Raw genomic sequence first — 10,149 nt, 5'->3', positions numbered from 1 at the left:
CTCACAGTGTTGGACAGGTTTGCTCAGACTGGACATCCACAAGTTGCCCAGGAAGTTGCTCTGCTTAATGGTGCCCTCGGCCTGCTGGGGAATGCTCACCATAAAAATAACCTGACGCGCCGGTTTGTCATCAAAAGAGAAATCAATCAGAAATATGCACACCTGTGTTCCGACAAGGTCCCCATGACTCGATTCCTGTTTGGCGATGACGTCTCTCAAGCAGCAAAACACATTGAGGAGGCGGAAAAATTGAAGACAAAGTTCACCAACAAGAAACAGCTGCCCTCTACATCAAGATTTGCTGGATGGAAGTCCAGAGGCTCACAAGGTATCCCTGCTTACAAGGGGTTTGCCTCCAGGTTCCAGCCTTACGGGCAGCATATGTATGGCCACAAGGGTGAACACCGGCAGTCTTCCCTTCGCCTGGGCTCGGATCCAAAAAACTACCGCGGCCGGGGTCGCCCCATGCCCCGGCGGTAAATGTGGTAAGTCAGCCCTTTGAAGCTGGCAGGCTTCAATACTTTGTGAAGGAATGGAGAAAATTAACCAATGATTCTCATGTTTTGGACATTGTTCAACATTGCCATCTTAACATTCCTGTTGAAGATATTGAGTATATTTTTAGTGAGGAAGACAAGGGTATTGTTTGCCAGGAAATTTCTCAACTGTTGGAACTGCAGGTCATCAGGGAAACTAGTAGGTTTGAAGGCCAAATTCTTTCTCCTGTTTTCTTGCGTAAGAAAAAAGATGGCGGTGTTAGGATGATTCTCAACCTTGAGAAGCTTAATACCCACATTCCCTATCAGCACTTTAAAATGGAAAATTTTGCACAGGCCATTAGGTTGATTAACAAAGGTGATTACATGGCATCAGTTGATCTACGACATGCTTATTACGCTATCAAAATAGCTGAGGAACAACAGCGTTTTTTGTGCTTCAAGTGGCAGGGGAGAATTTATCAATTTACATGTCTTCCTAACGGGATTGCTGAAGGACCACGCTTGTTCACCAAATTAATGAAACCGGTTTATGCAAAGTTGAGAGAGATGGGTCATGTCATCACCAGTTTTATCGATGACACACTTATTGCCCACAGCACCTTAAGTGGATGTTTTGAGAGTGTAAATGCCACAGTACAAATGCTTAAAATCTTGGTTTCTGTATTAATGAAGATAAATCTCTTTAATACCCACCACACGTTTGGAATATCTGGGTAATGTCATTGACTCTGTTTCAATGACGGTCACGTTACCTGAGCGTAGGAAATGTAAACTTATTCGCAGCTGTGAGGAACTTTATAGTTGTGATAAGGCTCGTATCAGGGATGTGGCCAGAGTAATAGGTTTGCTAGTTGCTGCCCTCCCTGCTGTTGAGATGGGTAAACTACATTATAGAAAATTGGAATCAGCAAAGATCTCTGCGCTGCAGAAGGTGAAAGGTAACTTTAATAAATGGATGGCAGTCACTGATGATATGAGATCAGATCTCTCGTGGTGGTTGAACAACATCACCCTACAAACTAGACACATCTTTCGGAGTGGCACGGAATTAGATCTATATACTGATGCCTCAAACTTAGGTTGGGGAGGCTCTCTGAATGGGAGGCAGACTAATGGAAGATGGTCCTCTTTAGAATCAGATTTACATATTAATGCCAAGGAACTTAGAGCCATACTTTTGACATTACAGTCATTTACGGACCTCCTCAGGGGCAAACACATTCGGGTATTTTGTGATAACATGACTGCTGTTCACTATGTCAATGAAATGGGGGGCACAAGATCTGCTGTGTGTAATGACATTAGTTTAGAAATTTGGGATTGGTGTGAGAAGAATGAGGCTTGGATTACGTGTTCTCATGTACCGGGCGCAGTTAATCTCCTGGCTGACGCTGCGTCCAGGAAGTTCCAGGATAGGCATGATTGGAAATTAAATGAGGACATATTTCAAGAACTATGTACACACTTTGGGGTGCCCAGCATCGATCTTTTTGCCTCTAGGCTCAACAAACAGGTCCCTCGCTTTTGTTCATGGCAGCCTGACCCAGAGGCTGAATTTATTGATGCATTTTCCATTAATTGGTCACAGTTTGAGTTAATTTATGCTTTTCCCCCGTTTGCCTTAATCGCAAGATGCCTTCAGAAACTTCGGGCAGAGGTGGCGCGGGGATGGTTGATTGTGCCACTGTGGCCATCCCAACCATGGATGAGTGTGCTTCTCAGGCTGCTCATCAGGGAGCCACTTCTGTTACTGCGACGGAGGTACCTACTGCGTCACCCATCAACACTGGAGGAACACCTAATCATGTCACACACCAGGCTGATGGCCTGCCTCTTGTCCGGGAACAGCTGCGAGAACGCGGTGTATCTTCGGCGGGCACGGACATCATCATGGCTTCGTGGCGGCCCGCAACCGCGAAGCAGTATCGACCACACATTCATAGGTGGCTACAGTTTTGCGGTAGGAAATGCATCAATTCCTTAATCCCGCTGTAGCTGATATTGTCAATTTCTGGTCTGAGACTTACCATAGAGGTGTAGGTTATAATGCTGTTAATACGGCCAGAGGAGCTCTTTCATCTCTGGGAATAGTAGTGGATGGTTGTCGAGCTGGTAACCATCCACTTGTTAACAGATTACTGAAGGGAGTTTTTAACTTACGACCATCTGCACCCAGATTTGCGGAGACCTGGGATATCCAGCCAGTGCTCCAGCACCTGCGGAACATGGATCCACTGCCCACTCTCTCACTTAAAGACTTAACCCTTAAGCTTGTAATGTTGATGGCGCTTACCCAAGCTGCTCGGATGCAGACCTTGCACCTATTGTTGCTGAGCGGCATACTAATTAAGAAGGATTCTATTTCAGTCATGTTAAGAGGACATATCAAACAATGTAGGCCTGATTTCAATGTGAAAACTATTACTTTCCATGCATATTCTAGGGATAGTCGGCTTTGTGTCTGTGATACACTTAAGTTTTATGTCGCGCAGACTGAAAAACTCCGCAGCTTTGAGAATGATGATGAAAGTCTGCTTATCAGTTTTATCAAGCCCCACAAGGGAGTGTCGAAAGACACCTTAGCACGTTGGATCAGGTCTGTGCTTCACTTATCTGGCATAGACACAGTCAAGTACTCAGCTGGTAGTGTTCGGTCTGCTGCGGCATCAAAAGCTAAATCCATGAATGTCCCCATTATGCATATCATGGCAAAGGCTGGCTGGTCACGTGAAGCCACCTTTGCTAAATATTATGACAAAGAAATTGTCTCGAACCCAGACATATTTCAGGATGCTGTTCTCATGTAGGTTAACATGTCTGTACAGACTGTATTAAAATTGGTACATTTCTCTTTCTAGTCTACTTCGTTTCTCCTCAAGGTTACTCCAATTTCCTGTTAACTAAGTACGAACCCACATAGCTTCAAAATCTCATGTGGAATGCTCACTTCGGCAGATAAGTGATTCCTGATGTAAAATTAATGAAGTACATGAGACTTACCGTAGGTCAGTTGAGATGTGCTTCGAATTTTACGAAGCGAATCACGTCTGCCGAAGGTGAGCTTTCACATGCCCTCCACTCCCTCCCTACACTGCAGTGTCCTCTGAACTCTGAACTCTTCGTGTCTGAGTGGTACCTTCTAGTAGTTACTTATTTGTTACGTGTCTCATGTGGGTGTCGTACTCTTTAAAGTCTGGCGGGCGCAGCAGCAGCAGTGTATCTCATGTGAAAGCTCACCTTCGGCAGACGTGATTCGCTTCGTAAAATTCGAAGCACATCTCAACTGACCTACGGTAAGTCTCATGTACTTCATTAATTATATTTTACAATATTTACTCGCACCCACAAATGTTCAACGTTATTGTCTTTTAGTGTTCTGTTAGTGGGTTGCAAATAGCTTTTGACCACCTCTACGGTCTTTGTTGAAGAGTGTGTAGCCATCTGTGTTGTATCAAATCAATATTTGTGGCATTAATATATGTTTCGGTTATGGCAATTACGTCAAACTTTTATGTTGAAACAAGACTTCTCAATTCTTCAAACTTGTTTCTTAGACTACACGCATTGAAACTTAGGACCTTAACATTATCTTGAGGTTTAGTAATAGAGGTGATGTTATTTGTGGCTCCACGGTTTGTCGTTCGTTGTGTTTCATGCCATCTATTTACACGGGCAGGGGTGGTGAGACGCGGCCGAGAGCAGTTTTTTGTTCGGGTGTCAGGTGCGTACTGCATCGTTAAGGAGCCTTCCAAGTCTGATTGATCCCACAGGTCCGTCACTTTGGAAAAGTTCACCCTGTCAGTAGAAATTGTCCCAGGACTCAACATCAAACTCCCTGCAAATTGTCTGTAAGCGGTTGTTAAGGCTGAAGGTCTTGCTGAAAAAGTCACTCGCCGCCGACATCCATGGAAGGATTCCTGAAATCATAATGTTAGGGGATTTAGATTTAAACTGCTGGATAAGCCTACCGTACTTATCCAGCAGTTCCTCGGACAAGGTCGTGGTGACATCATTCGTACCTGCGTGGAGAACAAAAAAAAAGTCATCAGAAGCGTCTGCGGAGACCTCGTCCAGGGTAGCTGTGATGTCGTCAACACCAGCTCCAGAATAACAATAGATACATCTACGACGGGGGACTCCTCCACAGAATTTCACCACCTGGTGGCGAATCATAGAGTCCCCAACCAGGAAAGTGCTCTGTTCCTCTTCCTCCTCCCCGTCTAGTATGGCAAATCTGTTGCAACAATGAGTAGGTAAATGAGGCAGGGGACGGGTCTGGCTACTCCTCTCACAGGAGCGAAGTCGGCAGTATCAGGAGAAGCTCTTTCACTTACCTGTGGCGAGACAGCTTCGATTGGTGGCGGGGCTTGAATAGCAAGCGTGACGGGTAATGGGGCGTCAGTAGCAGTAGGTACGACGATTTTGGGCTGGATAGATTTTTATAAGGTTTCAACGGTACGATTTAATTAAGTGATCTTCTGCCCTGCTGTCAGCCTCTTACCTTGCTCAATAAGTCGAGTCTCCATCTTCTGTCTCATCACGCAAATCTTGCAAACGGTCGATTTTCCTGTAAAAAGATGGCGTGAAAAATTTCCGGACCAAGGTGAACATTTCTTAAGCGCCATCTTGGAAAACAAAAGAATGTAAATATATATATATATATATATATATATATATATATATATATATATATATATATATATATATATATATATATATATATATATATATATATATATATATATATATATATATATATATATATATATATATATATATATATATATATATATATATATATATATATATATATATATATATATATATATATATATATATATATATATATATATATATATATATATATATATATATATATATATATATATATATATATATATATATATATATATATATATATATATATATATATATATATATATATATATATATATATATATATATATATATATATATATATATATATATATATATATATATATGTGTGTGTGTGTGTTCTGTGGAACACAATCTCTCCTCCTCTGAACCTCACCTTCTCTTCCTCACCGAAACACAGGTTTCTGAGCCTACTGAAAGCAATCTCTACTCTGTTCCCTCCTACTATCTCTATCCTCAATTTCAATCCAAAGCTGGATGCTGCGTCTACGTACGCAACGACATCACTTGCTCTCGTGCCCACGACCTTGGCTCTTCTGAATTTTCCACCATCTGGCTAAAACTTCATTGTCATACTATTACTAAATACATCTGTGCTGTTTATCTTTCACCTAATTCTACTAACTATGTGAAATTCTTTGACTACCTGAACTCTAAAGTGGAGCACATCTTGACCCACTCTCCCTTCGCTGAAATCTCCATCCTTGGAGATTTCAATGTTCACCACCAGCTTTGGCTTTCATCCTCTTTCACTGACCAGCCTGGTGAACAAGCCTACGACTTTGCTCTCCTCAATGACCTAGAGCAGTTGGGTCAGCACCCTACACGTATTCCCGACCGTCTTGGAGACCGGCCCAACATACTAGACTTCTTACCTCCTTACCTCCTTACCTCTAAACCTTCTGCTTACTCCGTCAAAATGTTCTCTCCGTTGGGCTCCTCCTATTACAACCTTATTTCTGTATTCTGTCCTATCCCTCCAGTACACCCTCTGGACCCACCGAAGAGGCGATGCTTCTGGCATTTTGCTTCAGCTCGGTGGGACGACCTGAGGATGTACTTTTCCGATTTCCCGTGGAATGATTACTGCTTCCAGGATAGAGACCCCTCTGTGTGTACCCAGCGCATTACAGAGGTGACTGTCTCAGGAATGGAGGCATACATTCCACGTACTTTATCTACTCCCCATGCTAAGAGGCCTTGGTTTAATCACGCTTGTTCTCATGCTGTCAAAGACAGAGAGGCAGCTCACAAAAGGTACTAGAGCCTTCGAACTTCCCGCTAACCATGACCTTTACATTTCCGCCCGGAATCGTGCCAAATCTATTCTTCGACTTACCAAAAACTCCTTTATCCATAGTAAATGTCAACACCTTGCTTTCTCTAAGTCTTCCAAAATTATTTCCTCCAATTTCACTTCTTCCTCTTTCCCGCCTCTTCTTAACCCAGACGGCAGCACTGCCGTCTCTTCTATCTCTAAGGCTGAACTCTTCGCTCAAACTTTCTGTAACAACTCCACTCTGGACGATTCTGGGCATATTCCTCCTACTCATCTCCCCTCCGACTCCTTTATGCCTGTTATTAAGATTCTTCCTAATGATGTTTTCTATGCCGTCTCTGGCCTCAACTCTCAGAAGGCTTATGGACCTGATGGAGTGCCTCCTATTGTCCTTAAAATCTGTGCTTCCGTGCTGACACCCTGCCTGGTCAAACTCTTTCGCCTCTGCCTGTCAACATCTACCTTTCCTTCCTGCTGGAAGTACGCCTTCGTACAGCCTGTGCCTAAGAAGGGTGACCGTTCTAATCCCTCAAACTACCGCTTTATAGCTTTACTTTCCTGTCTATCTAAAGCTTTTGAATCAATCCTTAACCGGAAGATTCAAAAGCACCTTTCCACTTCTTACCTTCTATCTGATCGCCAGTATGGGTTTCGCAAGGGGCGTTCTACTGGCGATCTTCTTGCTCTCTTAACTGATTCTTGGTCATCTTCTCTTAGTCGTTTCGGTGAAACTTTCTCAGTTGCACTAGACATATCGAAAGCCTTCGATAGAGTCTGGCACAAGTCTTTGCTTTCTAAACTGCCCTCTTTTAGGATTCTATCCTTCTCTCTGTTCCTTTATGTCCAGTTTCCTTTCCGGCCGTTCTATCTCTGCGGTGGTAGACGGTCACTGTTCTTCTCATAAACCTATTAACAGTGGTGTTCCACAGGGCTCTGTCCTATCACCCACTCTCTTCCTGTTATTCATCAATGATCTTCTTTCCATAATGAACTGTCCTATCCACTCATACGCTGATGACTCCACTCTGCATTATTCAACTTCTTTCAACAGAAGACCATCTCAACAGGAATTACATGACTCCAGGATAGAGGCTGCAAAAGGCTTGACCTCAGACCTTACTATCATTTTCGATTGGGGTGAAAGGAACATTGTGTCCTTCAATGCCTCAAAACTCAATTTCTCCACCTATCAACTCGACACAATCTTCCAAACACCTATACCCTATTCTTCGACAACACTCAGCTGTCACCATCTTCAACACTATACATCCTCGGTCTATCCTTAACTCAAAATATTAACTAGAAACTTTACATCTCTTCTCTCACTAAATCAGCTTCCTCGAGGTTGGGCGTTCTGTATCGTCTCCGCCAGTTCTTCTCCCCCGCACAGTTGTTATCCATATACAGGGGCAGTGTCCGCCCTCGTATGGAGTATGCATCTCACGTGAGGGGGGAGCTCCACTCACACAGCCCTCTTGGACAGAGTGGAGTCTTAGGCTCTTCGTCTCATCACCTCTCCTCCTCTTACTGATAGTCTTCTACCTCTTAATTTCCACCGCCATGTTGCCTCTCTTTCTATCTTCTATCGATATTTATATGCTGACTGCTCTTCTGAACTTGCTAACTGCATGCCTCCCCCCCTCCCACGGCCCCGCTGCTCACGACTTTCTACTCATGCTCATCCCTATACTGTCCAAACGCCTTATGCAAGAGTTAAACAGCATCTTCACTCTTTCATCCCTCACGCTGGTAAACTCTGGAACAATCTGCTTTCTTCTGTATTTCCTTCTGCCTACGACTTGAACTCTTTCAAGAGAAGGGTATCTGGACACCTCCCCTCCCGAAATTGACCTCTCTTTCGGCCACCTCTTTAGATTCTTTTTGTGAGCAGGGAGTAGCGGGCTTTTTTATTTTTTATTATTGTTTACTTTTTTTGTGCCCTTGAGCTGTCTCCTTTGTTGTAAAAAAAGAATATATATATATATATATATATATATATATATATATATATATATATATATATATATATATATATATATATATATATAAAGAGAGAGAGAGAGAGAGAGAGAGAGAGAGAGAGAGAGAGAGAGAGAGAGAGAGAGAGAGAGAGAGAGAGAGAGAGAGAGAGAGAGAGGTTTTGTAGTGACGTCACGAAATAGAGTCGTCTGCACCTTGTGCGTCGTCTGCAAACCCGCTGGTGGTCACCTCCCCAGCAGGTGGTCACCTGCCCCATCCCTAAGTCACTACCCGCGGGCAAATGGTAGGACCCTCAGCATCATTTGTGTTAAGTGATTACGCGAGATCGCTTGAGAATGCTGGGAAGCTAAATACATCGAAAAAATCAGTTCTTTTGGAGGAGGAGACTGGTAGACTGTCTGTTTAACTGACCGACTGGATGGCTGGCTGGTTGACTGGGTGACTGACTGGGTGGTTGACTGACTGGCTGATTGGTTGGCTGGTTGACTGGCTGATTGGTTGGTTGGCTGACTGTCTGGCTGGTGGTTGACTGGCTGTCCCTCTGCCTGGCCGATCAGTTGCTGACCAGTGATGCCCAGGTAGGCCCAGGTAGGCAGCACAGGCAGGCAAACAGGTGAGGGAAAGTGACGACAGGTGAGGGCAGATGACGGCAAGTCACCTTACACTACGCACTCTTGGTCACTTCCCTGCGTACACTTATATGTTCCACCCAGCACTGAGCTCTGTCCCTCTGTGCACTTTGCTTCCACTGAATTTCCTTTCCTATTTTCTTCCCCTGCTTGAGTGCCGCCATGCGTGTTTACCTTCTTCAGCTCATATAAATCCCGTTCCAGAATAATCCCCCGCCACACAATGAGGTAGGGGACCCGGGGCAATACGTAAATGAGTGTTACCTCATGTAATAATCAGATCAGCCTGTAATATTTACCTCTGACAAACTGAGCACTGCAGAGTCGAGATGAAGCAGACGGCCGCTAGTTTTCCCTCCTCACAGCTGGTATCCACTTCCCCCACTCTTCTGGATTCGCTGGAAATCTATAAAATGACACAGCATCTCTCCCGTGTCGGTTAGAACATCCAACCGCACAGCATACGTATCGCATGACGAACACACAGATCACTTGTGCAGCCCCCACCAAGGTTTGCTTTGATAAGTGACCACCACCACTAACCACCAAGATGGCTGTGCAGGCCCGCGCTACCCCCGCACCCCCACTAATGACGTCAGCTGCAAAACTTCTCTCTCTCTCTCTCTCTCTCTCTCTCTCTCTCTCTCTCTCTCTCTCTCTCTCTCTCTCTCTCTCTCTCTCTCTCTCTCTCTCTCTCTCTCTCTATATATATATATATATATATATATAGAGAGAGAGAGAGAGAGAGAGAGAGAGAGAGAGAGAGAGAGAGAGAGAGAGAGAGAGAGAGAGAGAGAGAGAGAGAGAGAGAGAGAGAGAGAGAGAGAGAGAGAGAGAGAGAGCTCTGCTACTCTGCGCCATGTACCGACCACAGTGGCAAGGCAGCGCCCCCCTCATCTACCTCACAGAGCACCTGGACGACATTATGGCTGCCCACAGCTGTCAGTACGCGATGGTTGTGGGCGACCTAAATCAACATATGGTAGCGCGGGCCTTCACTGAGCTCACAGTGGTGCATGGATTGCATAACCATGTCGACTTCCCGACACACCAGCGTCGAGGTTCCCTGGACCCTGTGCTCACA

General features: G+C 44.4%; 1 protein-coding gene across 1 annotated transcript; it reads left to right on the top strand.

Moving 5' to 3' along the window:
• Positions 1 to 1,201: 1,201 nt before the first annotated feature.
• LOC127003131 (uncharacterized) lies at positions 1,202 to 3,332 on the top strand. The gene is made up of 2 exons (XM_050869531.1): positions 1,202 to 2,460; positions 2,677 to 3,332. Exons 1-2 carry the CDS (start codon positions 1,237 to 1,239, stop codon positions 2,752 to 2,754), a joined length of 1,302 nt encoding a protein of 433 aa, XP_050725488.1. The 5' UTR covers positions 1,202 to 1,236; the 3' UTR covers positions 2,755 to 3,332.
• The last annotated feature ends 6,817 nt before the right edge of the window (positions 3,333 to 10,149 follow it).

Source organism: Eriocheir sinensis, chromosome 24 (assembly GCF_024679095.1).
Source record: "Eriocheir sinensis breed Jianghai 21 chromosome 24, ASM2467909v1, whole genome shotgun sequence".
In the NCBI taxonomy this organism is placed as follows: domain Eukaryota; kingdom Metazoa; phylum Arthropoda; class Malacostraca; order Decapoda; family Varunidae; genus Eriocheir; species Eriocheir sinensis.
The sequence above is the reverse complement of the archived record's forward strand: the minus strand, read 5'-3'. Positions and strand labels throughout refer to the sequence as shown.